The sequence below is a fragment of the Rhagoletis pomonella genome, unplaced genomic scaffold, assembly GCF_013731165.1.
Source record: "Rhagoletis pomonella isolate Grant_MI unplaced genomic scaffold, Rhpom_1.0 Rhpom_scaffold_00383, whole genome shotgun sequence".
Classification (NCBI taxonomy): Eukaryota; Metazoa; Arthropoda; class Insecta; order Diptera; family Tephritidae; genus Rhagoletis; species Rhagoletis pomonella.
In genome coordinates this window covers 1-18,558 of record NW_023458937.1, presented here as the reverse complement: position 1 = coordinate 18,558, position 18,558 = coordinate 1, and the positions used below count along the sequence as shown (strand labels likewise).

The following is an 18,558-nucleotide window of genomic DNA, read 5'->3' as shown; positions in this document are numbered from 1 at the left end:
ATTTTTTCTATAGTTATGCATGTACATCGTGAAGAAGAAATAAATATGAAATATACATTTTTTATAATAAATTTTATTTCCACATTTGAAGTAAAATTTAAAAATAACCTTTGAAATTGATTTGAGTTTACCATATTTTCAAATGTCGATCAAGCTCCCTTTTTATTGAGAAGCCGCTATTTTCAAATCAATATCAAATCATTTCAAATCGTCTGACATTATGGTTTGCTGGGTATATACATACATATGTATGGATGTATGGTATACATAAAAGTGTATTTGTTTGTAGGTGAGCAGCTGATTATTTGAGTATATATGTACTCAAATATGCGACCTGACCTTAGTATTTGTTCACTGCAGATCCCTTTCCTGTAATTTCCTTTACCTCAAGTTATTTACATACATATGTACATCCCTAGGGCTTAATTTGACACGCCTTTTTCTTTCTTTGAATTGTATAGTCCAACACAGCCATGATACTGATCTGCGTATTCCGATTGTTTACAATTTTTTGTAATTTCGACGTTCGTTTGTAAGTGTGTATGGATTTCTTACCAAGAACTTTTTAATCTTAGATATTTGTTTTCAGCTTCTCAGTATACTTTGAACACTACCAATTACCACTTAAAAAATTGCACTAAAAGCACCTAAACTCTGCTTATTATTTGTTTGCGTACGACTCGGATGTTGTGCACAAACAAAGAAAAAATTACGAAATCGAATATTTTTGCTCTATTCGCTGTTCAACATTTCCTTTGTTAGTATTTTCATTTCTCGTCTCTTCTTTATCCCTAGGCAGGGTTGCCAGATTTAAAAATTTATCTCCGCAAAAGGTTTTCCAACTTGACTTTTACGGAAAATCTAAAAAAAAATATACAAATTATCAATAATTTCACTACAAACCTTCACGATGGCCGTATCGTCACTTTTACTGACGTAGGTATGCAGTTTTATAGCTCATTAAATTTAAGAAGGTAAAAGTGAATACGAAGATGCTAAGAAATCGCGTTGGATTTTAATATTTTTTTTTTGACTGGCGGTGCTAGGCATTTTCTTCTATACAAAAGGCACAATCCTAAGATAAAACGTGAGTGAAGTAAACCACTACATGGCTTCTTATATTTTCAAATAACAAATATTTAGGCCCCTATTGCGAGTGTCGACTGGCAGTAGAATAGAAATTTGTCGATCGAGTCGAACATCTTTTATTTTGCTATTGTGTAACTTGATCGATAAAAATTTGTACTATTGTGAATGGTCGATAGAATTGTAAACAGCTGTTTGTTTGTTTACATTTGTTTCTTGAGTGTTTTATTTACATCATTTTTTAAATAATTGCTTTTATTATAAAATTAAAAAAATGGACACAGTTGAAATATGGTTTAGTGAAGAAGAAGTGGATCCGAAGGTAATAGATTAGTAGAGTTAGCTAAAGCAAGGAGGGAATTGCGAGATTCGTCGGATCCCTTGGACTTGGAAGGTGTATGTACATGTGTGAGTTTTATGAATAGAAGTTGCGTTTCCGATGCTTCACAGTTTTTAGGCTTTACATGATTTGCAGGAAAAGCTGTTTTCCTCATTAATAAACTTTATGGAAGTTTAAGAAATACGGTACGGTTAAGTTTTTTGTACAATGATGTTGGGTTTTTGTGTCCAAACGCGTGACCCGATTTTAAAAACTTTAACATAACAAGTGTATTGAAAGAATTCAACTTTAATTTAAAATAAAGATTTCAAATTTCCGAGCACTAGTCAATTAATAAATTATGCAGTTTTTTTGTATAAACTTTTGATGTTGGCTCTGCGCAAAAACACTGTGGATGGCGTAGCCGGAGTTATATGCACAAGAAATATTGTATATGTATCTTTTCCAATAGAAGCGGAGCTTCCTACCCTACTCTTTCCGGAAATTCCTTTGCCTATGTCTTCACTCTCCTGCATCAGTACGAACAACCGCGCAAGTTGCCTTTTGTTGCTTATAATTTTTGATCTGTAATTCAGACACATACATGCATATGTATATTTCACAATTTTTTACAACTTCCAGTTCAATTGACTTACTTTTTATCCATTATAGTACCACTTTCTTATGTAAATTTTATAAACGCAAACTCCAACGACTAAAAAACAGCAATAGAAGGATGAGCGATTAAAAAGTATTCACAGTCGCTAATTGAGCGACTAAGCGACACTCGCAATAGCATCGATAATCGATAATCGCTTAATAGTCGTTTATCTACTGCCAGTCGACATTCGCAATAGGGGTGTTAATATGGACCACATTAAAATCTGCTTTTCATATAAAAATTCGTACGTGTCCCACCCGCAACAAACGTTGTCCCACCCGTGACAGAGGAATTTCGGATTTTTTTTATAATAAAGAAAATTGCTTTCAAGACCTGACGTGTCTGAAAGGGGGCTTACAGGTATTGTCTTCCCAGAGAGTGCTGCCTTATTTTCATTTTGACGCATTTCAATATTGATTCTTTTACTTTTAGCTGGCATTGCCTTTTTGTTTTCACTCAATTTAATTTTTAAAATTTTTCAAAACAAGAGAAGAACGTTTGAAAAAAGTGTGCAATAAATATATTGAATTTGTATAGATACTAATCAAATGTTTTTTTTTGGCTTTTGCAAATTAAGTAAATTCTCTGCAAGGTTCGCTTAAAATTCGTACACATATATGGAATGTTGTGTATGAAAATATTCCCTTTCCCTAGCAGTAAACCTTTAAGTGTGGGCAACTATATTTTTCAAATAAGGCAGATCGGAATATGCGTTCTCTGGGAAGACAATACCTGTAATTATTGTACCATGGCTTTCTTACGTTAAATTTTGTTTTAATATTGTTAAATCCTATTGACCTTTCTCGTTCTCAAAACGCGGCAGTCTGCGATTTCGGCACGACGAAAAGAACTGTGAATGTTGGAATAAATCGCTGCAGCAAAATCGTATAAGTGTGTGGTTAATTTAAACGTTTTAAATTAAAACTATGGTCGGCATTGTCGACAGAATCGCATAGGTGTATGCGACGGCTTGCCACGTCCAACAGCCACTTCAATTCGGCTCGATCACATCATTTGCAAAACTTGGAAATAACTACATCACTTTTACTATCAGGGTTGTAGTCTGGCATCATTAATGTCAGCGAAAAAAACACGAAAACAAAGCAGCATAAATGGCATAAACGAAACAAAAGAGAAAACGAGTACATGCATACATGGATACAAGCACACACATACATGCCATATACATAAATATGAGGATTTTTTGCTTACAAGTTATGACGCAGTTTGGTAAAAGTTTTCAAAAAATATGCACAATAAACCAAGCATCTAGCAACCAATGTTGTTTAGTTTAATTATTTGATAATGCGCGATTACAATTTCCATTAAATTCTTGACAATTAGTTCCTGCAATGGTATGAGAAGTCACCTTTGAAGCTCTTGAAATTTCGCAAATACTGGTTTTTACTCAGCTTCAGAGAAATCCGATTTTATTTTATTGCTAATATGCAATATTTTATATTTAATCACTGAACCGACTTTACTATTGTTACTATTTTCAATTCATTTAATCTGCGCATTGGGATGTAACGATACAAGTAAATACAAGTGCATACTCGATACATTACTTTAAAATCCGAGGGTTTTTGGTGTCGATACTTTTGGGCCAAGCACCGAGTATTTATCGAAAGGAGGTACTCTAAAGTAGCCATTACACGTGGCAAGTGCAAGACATTCTCTAAAGTCTGTCAAGTCAGTACAAAAATGCAGCGAGAGCGTAAAAGCAAAAAGAGCGTAAAATTGAGAAGAGAAATCTAGCATAAAAAGTTATTGAACACAAAACTAGTAAAAATTGCAAGTGAACAGTTGTGGAACTCATTTGACATTTCTGCTGTAAACATTTTACAATTTATAAAACAGTTTTAGGGCCGGTTACTCAATGTCTGGTTAACACTAATCTCCGGTTAAACATAGTTATCGCCGTTACCGACTCCCTGTTATATGCATGGAGTCAAAGTCGTCGATAACGATGTTTAACCGCCGATTAATGTTAACCAGACATTGAGTAACCGGCCCTTATATTTTAAAATATCGGAAAACATTTTTTTTAACCTCTTATATCTTCTTTACTTTTTATTTGCCGCAAATAATATTTAGATAAAATCAGCGTAAAAAGTAATATCGGTCTGCATTTTTAGTTTTCCCATAGCGAACGGTTGGTTATCTTGATGTGTTCCAAAATTAGTCAAGAAACATTTCCATGTTTTTCAAAACATCGGTGATTTGATTTATCATCGGATTCGTAAAAACATCGACGAACATCTACCTCATCTACCACACAAGGTCTGAAATCTACCAAGAACGATAGAATACAAGATTGCGCATTCCCGCAGAATGACATTTGTGGCAACGGGTAAACAAAGAATATGGCGAAGAACAATGAGTTGACAGTTGTGAATTTGCTGTGAGAAAACGTGTTCTCTTCTCGATTCACCAATTTCTCAAGCCATCTTTGAATATAGCAGTTTAAGCACTACGTTAACAAAAAATATACAACCACTCTTGAAATGTGTTCAAAAGAATAGGTCTTATAATTAACTATTTAGAATTTTTATGTTTGCATTGCAGGTGCCGAAAAAGTGATAATATCTTGCCGCAGCACATGTTTGTGAAAGTAGCAAATTTCAGTGCATCTAAAGTTTCTAAAGCGTTGTTACTTTTACTTGAGAAATATCAAAATCGGCAAATCCCAAGTAGCGGTTTCTGGAACGTGCCATATTTGGTCGCTACATCGTGATGTGATAAGAAGAAAAGCTGGCAGCACTCCGTAAGGTTGCAGAAATCTTCCAAAATATGTTCGAAAAATATCTTGATATGGAAGGAACTGCTTTACACTGACAAGAAAATTCCCAAAACTCAACGCAATTTTTAGCATTTTCAATCATGCACTTTATTATGCTAAAATTAATTTTTTCTAGATTCTAATAAAAGTAGTTGCACTTTAGGTGAAACCCTGCAGCATTTTTTTAATTTTTGTACAAAGTTTGATCCAAAACCTGAGATCTACCATATTTTTTTGAAATCTGCCACATTTTTTTCTAGATCTACCATAATTTGAGTCCGATCACTGGCCACGACCATCGATGTTGCTCGATACATCGATGTTTTTTACATTCCTAGTCTACTTTTGGTTATTTTCATTCTCATTTACAATCAAAGGAATTAATGGCGGATAAGTTACCAGCGATTGTGCCACCTTCTAAACCATTTCCTGGTAGATTTCGGGCCTAAACTTTTTATATATTCCGTATTATAAAAGCATTATTTGGTAGATCTATCTAACTTTCTTAAACAAAACCATGTACAATGCATACAAGTTATTTTAGTCGTCATGTATTAATTGTTTTTATTATAGGTTCGCTTACACCCGGTTGGAACGATCCGCCTCCTATAAATGATTCTCGCCCGGCTGGCCGCACGAAACTCAACTTAAACAAGAGAGTCGCTTTTCCCGTGCAAACCGAAAGAATTGAGCAGGGGCCTCCCCTTACAAGCTTTGGACAGTCGAATATACCACCAGTGGGCAATATTCCACCGCCGCCTTCATTGTTGACACATTCATCTCAAGGTTTACACACAGCAAATCCTGGGCAATAATCTGTCAACGTAGCCACTTGGTAAGAATTACTATTCCAGAGACCATTTGTGTATAAACTTTCAAGTAATTATTTAAATATTGCTTGTAAATTAACAATAATTTGATAAATATTTAAGAAATGTTATTAATTGAATAAAGGTTAATCTAACAATTAATTAAGAAATATCTTTAATACCAAAAGAATGGAGCTGCAATATTCTGAAAAGCGCCGAATGCCTCAGGAATGACAGAATACATCGCTACATCAGGTGTGGAGTAGGGATGACCGAAGTTTGGCTTCCGAAAAGTATCAGGTAGTTCGAGGCTGGCACCTTTCCAGCTTGAAAGAACGAAGACCAAATAATTCAATGGCATGCTTCTCTTTGTCCCTTGAGTACAGGGCACTCAGAAGAACTTCCGTCACTCTTCTCCGGCAACACAAAAGAATTCTGCTTAGTAAGGTTTGTGATCCCTAGGCGCGACCGAGGGCCTGAGCAGATTAGATGCAGATGTGCGCAACGAGTGCCCGGCATGCGGAGAGATGCCCCACGGCTCGAGCCATCACTTCGCATGCTCACTAAACAAGCCTCGTAGAAGCTGCACGTTTTCTGGATATCCCGTTAGCTGAGCTTGACGATAACGATTGAGGGACTAGCCGATCTAAGCAGGGTTGAGTAGCCGCTGCAACAGCAGCAAGGAGGGTGTTCAGCGCAAAAATACCGTGTTCAGCGTAGGAGGAGTGAGACTGATAACGGTTATTTTTGGTCCCAGCAAAAAAGTGAAACAAAAGCGTTTAAAAATTGACAGAAATTTTATTTACCGGTTACAAAACTTTTATTACCAGCGCAGATTAGACCTGTTAAATCCCAGTTATGCATACTTGCACTGCTATACCATTTTTACGTAAAAATCGAATCAACAGAATTCTACATGTCTGATTAGCACAAATCGGAGGTAGAAGTTCCGGTTAAGTACAATGACTGCTTTATCGATCACATGTTACGTGCATGATGTCGAAATCGTCGATAATGTAGTGGTAGTGATAACCAAACATTGCATAACCGGCCCTAATCATCGGTTAACATCGTTATCGACGTTTTCGATTCCATGTATACAACAGGGAGTCGGTAACGTCGATAACAATCAACTTATGAGATGGTAACAAAATTTACCGGTTACGAGAGTAGTGAGAATGCGAAAAGGGTTTAAAAATTGACAGGAACTTTATTTACCGGTTACAATCTTTTTATTACCAGCGCAGAATAGACCCGTAACAGGTCTATTCTGCACGTTACCGAAGATTTTGTAACAGGAAAATTGTATTACCAAAAAATGTTACCAGTTCTTGTCACCGCGATTCTAGGTACGTTGGTAATGCAGTTAAAATATTCAGCAATTCAGCTATGAAGAATTGTGCAAATTCTGGCATTGCATTTTTCACGGGGCAATACTTTGTTACCAGCTTATGAGATGGTAACAAAATTTACCGGTTACAAGAATACACAGAATGCGAAAAGGGTTTAAAAATTTACAGGAACTTTATTTACCGGTTACAAACTTTTTATTACCAGCGCAGAATAGACCTGTTAACATTGGGTCGGTAACGTCAGTAACAATGTTTATACAATGGTAAAAAATTCGTATCCATTGTTGCCAGATTATAAAGAGGCAATAATATGACCATGGAAAAAAAATATTAAACGTCTATGTAAAAAAATTCACTCATACTTTGTATGGAGTAAAATGCGTAGAACCGTCTGCAAAAAAATATTAGAAATCAACGCAGATCCTTAGCTACTATAAATTTGGACATTAATGATAATAGATTGGCGCTTACATATATGTATGTTAGTGTGTGGCCGAGCTTCTACTTCGATTTTGTGGCATGCGGCTTGATAGCGCACACAAATAGGATGGACCTACGATGGACACCTATTGCACATTATTATACAAAATTCGATGGGCTACACAATGTTTAAAGATTTGATAAAAATTCGTTGAACTTTCCTAAATTTTGTATAAAGTTTGATACTTTGATTTAAGTATATGGTTGTTTTTATGAAACATATTTTTGTAAAAATAAAAAAAGTTTAGCTTGTTAATATTTAAAAAAGAATAGGTGCACGCAGATATATATTTATATGTATGCAGGCAAGTGTATGTTTATAACACACATGAGTTTTACATACTTTGGCCAACTTTTTTACCTTGACACTACGGAAAACCCAAAAACACTCCACTTTTTGGCTCATTTCACTCTGCTCGAAAATTATAAAACGGCAACGCTGATGTTGGTGTTATGTCGAATCCATGAACGAGACACAAGATCACGTAAGAACAAGAGAGTGAAAAAAGTCGATTTTTTTAGCGGGATCTACGCCATCTTGTTTAACTGGAAAACGAGCGAAAAGTAAACAAAGCAAAGAAAACAACGAAAACCAAAATTAGCCAAAATTATTGTCAGCCACTTTAAACGCACAATTTAGGTAAAATGATGCATCAAAATGCTTTAAAATGTGTTGTCATGTTGAATTAACTCTTTTTTTTACTTGAAAGTGTAAAATAGTGGTGCTTGGGATGTAAACAAACGCTCAGCTGACGAACCCGCTTTCGCAAACTTTTTTCTCAAAACCAGTTACAAATACAACGTCGCGTTCTTACGTGATCTTGTATTTTTGGTTCATGCCTGGCAGCACTGCTTCGCCTTGGAATTCGTCTCGTTCGCCGCAATTGTTTGAAAAATTGAAACTTCAAGCGTCGTTTGTGTGGGTTCTGTTTGTGTATAATAATTGTCCATAAAATAAATATAGCTTTCCAAAGTTTTGCAAAGGAAGTTAAATCCTGCCAATTTGCACTAGTCTCTGCAGGAAAGCGTCACAATTGATATGTCACATGAGGTTGATCAAAATAATACTCCTGCTGTCCGGGTGATTGTGCGCGAAAGGCCCGCTCGAGATTTGCAAGATCCGAAAGAGGGGGAAACAAGTGTGATTTCCTACCACGAATGCAGTGCTAATGTGAGAGTCTTGGAAAAAGTTAACATTTGTAACAATTTGGTACTTTTAGATATTAATAGCAGATGGCAGGCCTTTTATTTTCGATAATTTGTTGGTCCCAACGGCTACTCAGGAAGAATTATTTCTCCATGTCCGTCCCCTGGTTGGCAAGGTAAAAAATGGGTATAATTGTACTGCTTTAGCATATGGACAAACAGGAACTGGAAAATCTTATTCGATGGGACTCAGCTCAAACGTATGTATCAGGCAGTTTATTAGTATGAGCTTCAGTGGTATTTAAAAACAACTTTTGTAGTCTTCCGAAGGTGAGCACGTAGGAATTATACCTAGGTGTTTGTTGGAGATATTGAAGACAAATGTGAATGAAGATGTTTCCAGAGCAGACAATAGTTTAACTCCAGAAATCGCATTCGAAGTGCATGCGTCTTTTATTGAAATTTATAACGAAAAGGTTTTTGATTTGCTGGGCGAAAACACTACGGAACCAATTATATCGCGCGGTTAGTACTCCAAGTGTCTTCACACAATTTTACTTACACTATTTTCTTTAGGATACAAATATACTGGTGGCACCCGAAAAGTTCTAAAAAACAATCGACGATTGCTATAGTGTTCTCCAACAAGGCAATAAAAATCGGCATGTGAGACCTACTAAAATGAATCCCCAAAGTTCACGATCACATGCGATTTTTACGATCCATGTACGCAGTGCGTCAGAAAAGGGGGATCTTAACACTAGATTGAACTTAGTCGATTTAGCAGGTTCGGAGGGAGTGCGTAGAACGGGCCATCAAGGTGTTGCTATGTCGGAAGGTGTTAACATTAATCAAGGCCTTCTATCAATCGGTAAGGTCTTACAAGCAAAGGCGCTCGGTCATAAAGTAATCCCTTATCGAGACAGTGTTTTAACTTCAGTTTTGCAAGGTAATTTTTGATATAAATTGCAAAAGAAAAAATACACATTTTTCAAATTTTCAGATTCACTTAACGAAAACTCTTTTTTAACATTACTGGCTTGCATTAGTCCACACCGAGCTGATTTGACAGAAACTTTGTCAACACTCCGATTTGCACAAAGTGTGAAGCAATTAAAACATTCGCCGCACATTAACTTAATAAAGGCAGAATCAAAGGTAATTGGATTTTATCATTATATTAAAATGTCCCAGGTTTCAAGTACGGAAAGGCATTCTGTCGTGAAACTTAAGTACATGTACGCTTTTGTCAGTAGAGGATTTCCCTTCAAATTATATATGTATTTTATTTATTAGCAATTTTATTTTATGTATCCAAAATTAATACAATCAATTACAACATCGCGCATTCGTTTACCGTATGTAGCCACATTCGCCTCAGAAAGAAGGCCAGACTCTTTTAGATCTCTTGATTTGCCTTTTTCAACTTGTTCACTAAGTTCCTCTAAATTCGGTACGTCATCACCTTTAATTGTAATGATTGGGAGCACAATCATTGCAAATATAAGACCCACTGCTCCTATTCTATGTAGCTCTTTTTCGAATATTTCTCGTGAAAATAATTTGGACGGATTCGATCCCAGCCTGTGCATAAAATAGATGACAACAGTTCTTGAACTTAGAAGAAAGATTATGATAAAAAAACTGAATTTAGAAAATAACTTGGTTCTTAACAATGTAAAGGTAATTAAATTGTGCACTTCCATTGCATCACATGCTTCACTTTTTTAATTCAGTGCCGGCACTAAATAAATTTCACATTAATAACAAAAAATTTGGACTTATTGCGAATTCTATAAGAACAAATATTCGCAAAAATTGTAATGCAAAACAAAAACACTCCCAATTTGTTTTTGTTTTATTTATTCCCATGGAGTTCGCAATAAGGCTCATTCTTGCCCGTCATTAAATAACCGTATAGAATATCGATTTAAAATTGAGATTAATATTTTAGTTTATGATTTTAAGGCATGTGAATGGAAACTGTTCTGAAGCCCTACCTGTTAATGTGCAAAACCAATTCCGCGTAGTAAACATTTAGAACATCGTTGTAATATAATCCGCGAAATTCCTTTGAGGTACAGGTAAATAGGAAGTACATCAAGTCGGTAAGTGGTGATGAGTATCGTAGAAGCTGCCAATCTAACAAGCATAAGGATATGAGTTTTGCATCCTGTAACATGCACACAGAAATCACGAGGCGTTGTATGTATTATATGTATTGTCGAAAATTGATCAACAAGTCTCACCTCATATTTAAACATTATGTTATTGTTCCAACAGTCTCCATGGCATACTACTGCATAAGGCTCACATTTGTTGCCGTCAATAAGGTCGAGAAAAATATCGAAGAACGGACGTTCAAAAAATCGTATTAGGACTTTTTTGGGCATCACGTCCTCTGCTTTCATACAAGCCTCTGCACTCCTCTTTAATCCTTCAAAATAGTAGTTTAAGTTTGGGTCGCCTTTACGTTGTTCAAAAATATCTTGGATTTTTCTAAACTTTTCCAAACCACCAGAATAATCCTGGTCTTTAATAGCGAAAGAGACCGCATGCAACTTCGCGTAGGCGCGCATTACTGTGGCAACGTGCTCAAAGCGTAATTCATCGAAACGATCAAACAGGCTGAAGTCCTGCAGACCTAAGTCTTCTAAAAATATTGCTTCGTCGAATTCGTCAGTTAAGCATTGAAAACATTCGGCGTACTCATGAAAAGAGTGTTCTTTGGAAATACCTTTACTGTTTTGGAAACCTTTTACCATGGGTAAGAACTAATTAAAAGTGGAACATGTGCGGAATTTAGTTAGTGACAAGCACACACATATATAGATATGTTTAAAGTTGTACCTCTTCATATGCCAGTGATTCCCTTAGAAAGCAAGGTCTGACGAAAAATTGCTTACGTCTATTGGGGCTTCGTGGTGGTATTTTAAGAATTAGACTCCATTGACATGGTCCCGTTTTATTATTTACTTTGACAGCAACACGATACACAATTCCGATATAATTTTCACCTTTTTTAGTAGCTGGTAGCAATTTGTAAGTGAATGATTGTGATGGAAATTTTATTTCAAGCAGTTGTTGTAGTGCACGTAAAACGGAGCTACTTGGATAGTTGTCGGTTGCATTATCCATTGTCAACTAAAATAGGTTCAAGCTTTAAATTTATGATTTATACTAGTGCAATGTTCAAGTGCTTTTGGGAAGGTATTCTTTTTGCTAAAAAACCGCAATCGGCAGTATTATATTTTGCGGTCGGGAATATAAAAAAAATTTGTGGTGAAGATCGACTAACATTGGTTACTACATCATCACATACATGTGTATGTATTAATGCATATTTATGGAGCATTTCATGAAAAAAGTGGAACTCCCAAAAAATTTGCAAATACATATTAAATTTTTTAATTTTTATAAAAAAAAAAATATTATTGTTGTAGCGGCACTACTAAGCCCCGCATATTTCGGGTCAACATTCAATCATTGTCGTCAAGCTCAACTAGCGGGAGGCCCAGGAAACGAGCTGTCTCAATAGGGTCGGACCAGAGGGAGAGGGGTGTAAGTTAGGGGTGTAAGAGGTGGTTGGTGGCATGAGGGGATTCTCCACATGACGGGCACTCATTGGGAATATTGAGGTCAAGTCTGGACAGGTAGCCTGTGAGGCGGCTACAGTACCCAGACCGTAATTGAGCCAGGGTAACGCGGGTCTCTCTTGGCAACTGAAGCTCCGTCTGTTGTTGTTGTTGTAGCAGCATACAAATTCCCCAAAAACTTTTTGGGGAGTGTTGCTGGAGTGACAGTCCTTGGCCAGATATAAATCTGGGTCGTTCCGGTTACGTAGACCCGACTGTCGTGGGAACGAAGTCCGTCTCTTCTACGGGTGGTGATTGGGCTCCGATTATGGCATTCATAGGTAAGATAGGTGGTGACTGACTCTATGGATGTCGTTAATAGCTCGTCTGTTTGTCGTCGGGTCCAGTGGTTGGTCTACGTATTGCTCGACTGCGGCCTTGTACACGAATAGGTGCCTACTGACGCGCCTAGGTGGAGGCTCCTTTTGTAGCAGAGGTCTGTTTGGGTGTTCGTTTCTATGATACCCCACCAGAAATTGCTTACAAAGCATTTTGCTGTGTTCCCTTACGGGGAGCACTTGGGCCTCGCTGTCTAGGTGGTGCTCAGGCGACATCAGAAGGCACCCAGTCGCTGTCCGGAGTGCGGCGTTCTGACAAGTCTGTAGCTTCGTCCACTGCGTCCAACTAGTCCCCGGCATCCAAACTGGCGCAGCATAGTTTAGAACCGGCCGACCAATTGCCTTGTATGTTGCCAGCAACGTTTCTTTGTCTTTGCACCACTTCCTGCCGGCGAGCGACTTGAGGACCTTGTTGCGGCTCTGCACTTTATTGACAACTGCGGTTGTGCGTGTAGTAAGAGAGCAGGCTATCGAAGGTGACCCCTAAAATTTTCGGGTCGTTTACAGTCGGTATTGGTGCGCCATTGACGTGTATAATAATTCTAGCCTGACCTCCTTCGTCCAGGTAGTGAAGAGGGTCGCCTTTGGTTTCGTTGGGGAGAGTGTTAGCCTCCTTGCAGTGAACAAGCGAGAAAGGCTGGAAAGATAGTCGTTTACTTTTGGGCAGAGGTCATCAATTCCATTCCCGGACGCCAAAAACGAGCAATCGTCAGTGTATGAGATCAGGAAACTCCCTCAGGAGGCTGGGGAAGCTTCGAGATGTAGAAGTTAAATAATAAGGGGAAGAGAACACCACCTTGTGGAACCCCTTGTTTAATTCTTCTTGGTTTCGAGGTTTGATCTCTGAAGATTACTGACGGCTGTCGACCACTCATATAATTCGCCATCGCTTCAGTCCCTGTGGGAGTGAGGAGGCCTAAATGTCTTCTAGCAGCGTGGAATGGCAGACGGTGTCAAACGCCTCTGACAAGTCCAGTGCTACTAGGACCGTTCTGTCACGGGCGGTTCCGATTTAGGCCACGAGTTATTTGGATGCTTATGGCGTTAAGTGCTGTTGTTGTGCTGTGCACTTTACGGGATCCGTGCTGATGCTTCGCTGGGGTCAGGTGGCAGGTGAAGTATGGGAGTAGCAGGGCCTCTAGTGTCTTCGCGACCGGGGAAAGGAGCGTTATAGGGCGATAGGAGTCTCCGTTTTTGGCGGACATCCCGGTTTCAGCAGTGGAACCACTGTCCCTGATTTCCACACATCAGGAATGATGAGAGTGGCCATTGACAGGTTGAGGACCTCCGTTCGGTAAGCTGCTACCGCAGGCCCCAAATGTTTCAGCATCAACATACAGATAGCCTTCCCGATAGCCCCTGAAAACAAGTAGTGCACTGTTTCTTGGCTGCTTGTGCAGCCTCCTGGTCACTCGAAGTTTGGCCCTGTCTATCGAAGGATGCAGTGTGAATTGCCTGATGAAGTAGGTTGCGCATTTCTTCGGGTCCGACGAAGAGCGAACTTCAAATGAGATTTCCTCTCTGTCATCCCGCTTCGTTGGGTTAGACAAGGGGCTCACGGTTGACCAGAGCTTACTCACACCAGATGTGAATTTACAGGCCTTCAAGTGCTCCTCCCACTTTTTCCGCTTGTGCTGATGTACCAGTTGCCGAATCTCCAAATTAAGGTCCCTCAGGCGAGGGTCCCAGGGATCGAAGTGTCGTAGGTGGTCACGCTCATTTGCTAGTACAGCTGCTTCGGCCGGGAAATTTGGGCTGACTTCCGCGATACGTCCGGACGGTATGAAGCGAGCCGCTCGGCGGCAGTGATTACCCGGCCAGCATATACGTTTGTGGGTGTGGGAAGGGCGGCGAAGCTGCTTTCGGTAACTTTCGCGAAGCCGTCCCAATCAGCTTTGTTAAAGTTGGTGTAGGTTCGGTGGTCCGCAAGAGCAAAGTCGGTGGGCTTATTGATCGAGATGATTATGGCTAGATGGTCTGATGCTAGCGCTAGCAATTGTAAGGTCTGGCGAGCTGCTGCAGCTACCCACAATCCTGGAGGGGGCGTCGTCGTTCATGGTGCAGAATGTTGAATGGTCTATCTGCTCAGCCAAAAGATTTCCCCTACGATCATTGGCCAGGCTTGAGTGCCAGAGATCGTGGTGCGCATTGAAGTCACCTACTACCATTCGGTTTTCACGTCTGAGTAGCGCACCTATGTCAGGGTGATATCCTGCCGGGCAGCAGGTGACAGGAAGTATATAGACGTTAAATATTTCGAGCTTGACATTGCCTGACCGTATAACTATACCCTGATATTCTAGTATGGTATCCCTGCGGTCGATGTCTACTTCGATAAGACGCACGGTTGGGTGCGTGATGCACGCTAGGCCATCACCATTATCTCGCTCGCGATCTCTACGGTGCACGTTGTATCCGGCGCAATTCAACAATGTTGAATAGCCGTGCAGCTTCGTCTTTGGACCGCAGCTATTAATATTCCGACCCATGAAGACTGCTATCTCCTCGACCTTGCTCTGAAGTCCGTTACAGTTAAATTGTAAAATCTTCGTGTGCCTAGGGAAACTTACTGGGATGTGGAGTGTCAGTGACGTGTTTTACCTGGTCGCCACATGTTGTCTCTGTCGCTGCTGCGACCGTTGCCCTTTGGTGGTAGTGGGCGGCGTCGCAGTTGTAGATTGTGACCGAGCATCACAGCATGGGCCCTCATAGTCCCTTGTCCAATCTCGCGTGGTGCGCAGTCTTGAGCATGCCCTAAAGTGATACCAGCCAAGGCAAGTGTTGCACTTGACTGATGTCACATTACGGAATATCCTGGACTGACTCACCGTGCAGATTGTCGGAGGACATAGGAGTTGTTAGCGGTGGCGTTTGAGTAGTTGTTGTTGTAGCAGCATACAAATTCCCCAAAGACTTTTTGGGGAGTGTTGCTGGAGTGACAGTCCTTGGCCAGATATAAATCTGGGTCGTTCCGGTTACGTAGACCCGACTGTCGTAGGAGGAGTTGTTAGCGGTGGCGTTTGAGTAGTGGTGTAGTTGTATCGGTGGTGTGGTCTGTTGTGTCAGTGGTGTTGTCTATTGTATTGTGTTGTGGTGAGGTTGTGTTTGTGTTGAGTTGCTCAGGCGGACTCTGTTGTGCCGTGGAGCCTGCTCGATTTGCGGAGCAAGGGGCCACGCATGCGGTGGTCCACTGTCTATGAGTCGTAAGGCCTGAGCAAACTCGCAGATGGCTCCACCCATTGCATGTGTTGCTTTTGACGGAGGTGGAGTTGTGGTGTAGTCTTCTCTGGCACACGCAGCAGGTATATGTTTCTGGTCCAGGGTTTGACTCAATGCCAGCCTTGAGCAGAAGTATGCGAAGAAGATGTAGCCCTAAACGGGGTTAGATGCCGAAACAACAGCCCTTGGTCGGATAAAACCCGAGTCATTCCGGCACGTAGAACCGGCTGTCGTGGGAATGGGTCTTGCGCTACCCTCGTACTTAACGAGTACTCGTTTGCCAAACAGCCTCGCCTGTTACTCGTGAGTTGCGCAAGCTCAGAGCAAACTAACGAGCGAGCAAGGGGCTAAAATGAGGCAAATCCGAACCCTGGACAGCAGGCTGTGAAATATCAAATGTCGGAATTCTTTGGACGCTACTATTCACACAAACGAAATAATAATAATTTTTTTATTTACCGTTTTCATATCAGGTCCGTACTTGGCTTTTTACATTAAAATACTGAAAATAAGCGTGGTCGTTGAAATTAAACTTGGAAGCCCTGAATAAGCAAAATAAGCAATCCAAAGCAAAAGCTTAGAATTTTCGGCCTCTGTTTCATTGTACTAGCATTAATAGTAAAATTTGCACGGTGCTAAAAAAAAACAAATACACTCGAAACAAAACTTAGTGTAGGTTGTAGTTGGGGTCGAATAGGTTTATTATAGTTCCTGAACCCTCCGTGTTTTTGGTTGCATGAAGGTTTGTTTGTTAATTTGAAAACACTACGATTATATTTTCTAATGTTTTTAAAGAAACTGCGAATGAAAACTCCAAAGAAACCTGCCCTGACTCCTGCTCCCAAGAAGCGGCTCTACCCTAAGATAGGCGTGAGCGTGGTACCGGTGGCGTTAAAGCATGCCTATCACAGCAACACATTTTGTACACCGAACAAGCTAAAACGAAACACTGTCGCTGACAAACTGAACCATTCGGAAATGGGACTTACACCAAAGCAAAAAGAAAAGTAAGATTATGCGATTATTTCCATATTGTTATTACATATTTACGTATTTTTACTTAAAGGGCCCAAACAGGCATGCTGGCTCCATTGATACCCGGATTCTCTTCAATGCTCCCAAATTTAACTTCGAAAAATCGGGAATCGAGTATTGTAATGGACGGATCCATAGATTCTCGTGCCTCGATAATGAGTATGAACGTATCATCATCAACTATGTTTGGGAATGATGGCCCATCGACGAGTAAGACGACTAGGTATGGAAATCGTAATTAAAAAAAAACTTCATTAAATTTTCTCCTTCATGCAGTTATAGTCCAGTGGTTCGTAAATGTATGGCCGAAATCGGAAATATCATGGACAACAAAATGTCGAAATTTCTGGAAACTCTCAGTGAGAATTTTAGACCTCAAACTATAATTGTAGAAAAAACGCCCAGCTCTACGCCATGGACGACCGATCCAGGTAGTGTAAGAGCGTTGCCAACGGTGTTTCGCCAGGAATTGAGAAGTATTGTAAAAGAAGTATTAAAAGAAAATGTTGGCCAGTCAAATGGAAACGAAACAGAGTCAATATTGGAGTCTTCCCTTTTAAGAAATGATCCCAAATGCCAGCTGGTAATTTTTTACTTGATTTATCAATGAAAATATTCTAAATAAGATTCTTTATTTTATTTCAAGTTTTCAACAAGTAGTCCGGTTTTCAAAGTCCCTTCTGTACCTGATGGAGGTTCTGATAGTACTGAAAAATCGATTGAAGCTCACGAGCAATCAGAGGATTCTGAAGTCTTTGAGGGAGGTCGGCAAAGTAATGCTGCAATGCGTCGATCGCGGCGCATTTCTCATCGTTTGCAACATAGCTCAATTTCCAGTTTAGGTGCTCGTGGGACAATAAACGAGACACTAAGACGTTCACGACGCATTTCTACGATGCGAGAAAAAATTGAGGAGCAAACAGTATCCGAAATTAGCGAAACATTCAAATTGACAGGAAAGATCCATCATAAAAACAAATCCTTAAAGCAGTTGCATATTGAAAGGCGAGAGAGTATACGCCATGCTGCACATTTGAACGGTTTGGAATCAGATGACGGAAATGAAGGGGTTAAAAATAACTCAAAGAAAGCTAAGAGCACACAAAAACGATGCTTCGCTGATTTAAACAATAGTGTCATAGAAAGTTACTTTGCCAACGAACCGAAAAGTTCCACGTCGAATGTTAAATCAAAGAAACCCTATATTAAAAAACATCGAAAAGCTGTACTTGATTTACTTAACTCAGGCTCTATGAAAGAATTGCAGATACTGCCACAAATTGGACAAAAAACGGCATTCCAGTTGGTGACACAAAGGTAATTGCCTGTTTCAACCCTACCTGCACTGATTTAAGTCTATGTATGTATGTACAATTTTTTGTATTCTAGAACAATAAGTGGAAAATTTAAGAACATCGCACAGCTTGAAAAACTGCCTATATGGCGTGGAAATTCCTGGACTCGATTTGCACAGGTATTCAAAATCAATTCCCAAAATAATTTCGAAAATTCTAACTTTCCACTTGCAGGCCAATTTACTACTAGACTGAATCGTGTTTGTTTGAAATTTATTGATTTATAAAAATATTAAATAAAAAAAGGTTTTAGTTTAAAAACTCCTACAGACAGTTCTGAAAATTTGAATACGAAAAAAAAAATCAGTAAAAAATGAAAGCAAAATTTACTTTTTTCGACC

At 39.4% G+C, this 18,558-nt stretch overlaps 4 protein-coding genes across 4 annotated transcripts in view; 2 read left to right on the top strand and 2 right to left on the bottom strand.

The window, feature by feature from the left end:
* LOC118750750 overlaps positions 1-3,630 on the bottom strand; it is a 32,793-nt gene extending 29,163 nt beyond the window's left edge. The window contains 1 exon segment of the mRNA XM_036485484.1: positions 3,279-3,630. The gene's annotated coding sequence lies outside the window, so the exon portion shown is untranslated.
* A 1,506-nt stretch (positions 3,631-5,136) lies between these two features.
* LOC118750745 (proline-rich receptor-like protein kinase PERK1) lies at positions 5,137-6,012 on the top strand. Its single transcript, XM_036485479.1, has 2 exons — positions 5,137-5,280; positions 5,422-6,012. The coding sequence occupies exons 1-2, from the start codon at positions 5,232-5,234 to the stop codon at positions 5,661-5,663; spliced, it is 291 nt and encodes a 96-aa protein (XP_036341372.1). The 5' UTR covers positions 5,137-5,231; the 3' UTR covers positions 5,664-6,012.
* Positions 6,013-8,280: 2,268 nt separating this feature from the next.
* LOC118750747 (kinesin-like protein Nod) lies at positions 8,281-18,486 on the top strand. Its single transcript, XM_036485481.1, is given in 12 exon segments — positions 8,281-8,660; positions 8,710-8,895; positions 8,956-9,160; positions 9,212-9,246; positions 9,248-9,584; positions 9,639-9,793; positions 16,623-16,834; positions 16,894-17,085; positions 17,139-17,445; positions 17,509-18,179; positions 18,252-18,336; positions 18,392-18,486. Coding segments are annotated over 12 exon segments (2,538 nt in total). The 5' UTR covers positions 8,281-8,528; the 3' UTR covers positions 18,413-18,486.
* LOC118750748 lies at positions 9,904-11,790 on the bottom strand. The gene is made up of 4 exons (XM_036485482.1): positions 11,486-11,790; positions 10,885-11,409; positions 10,636-10,808; positions 9,904-10,219 (listed from the first exon to the last, which is right to left on the bottom strand). Exons 1-4 carry the CDS (start codon positions 11,771-11,773, stop codon positions 9,937-9,939), a joined length of 1,269 nt encoding a protein of 422 aa, XP_036341375.1. The 5' UTR covers positions 11,774-11,790; the 3' UTR covers positions 9,904-9,936.
* Positions 18,487-18,558: the final 72 nt, after the last annotated feature.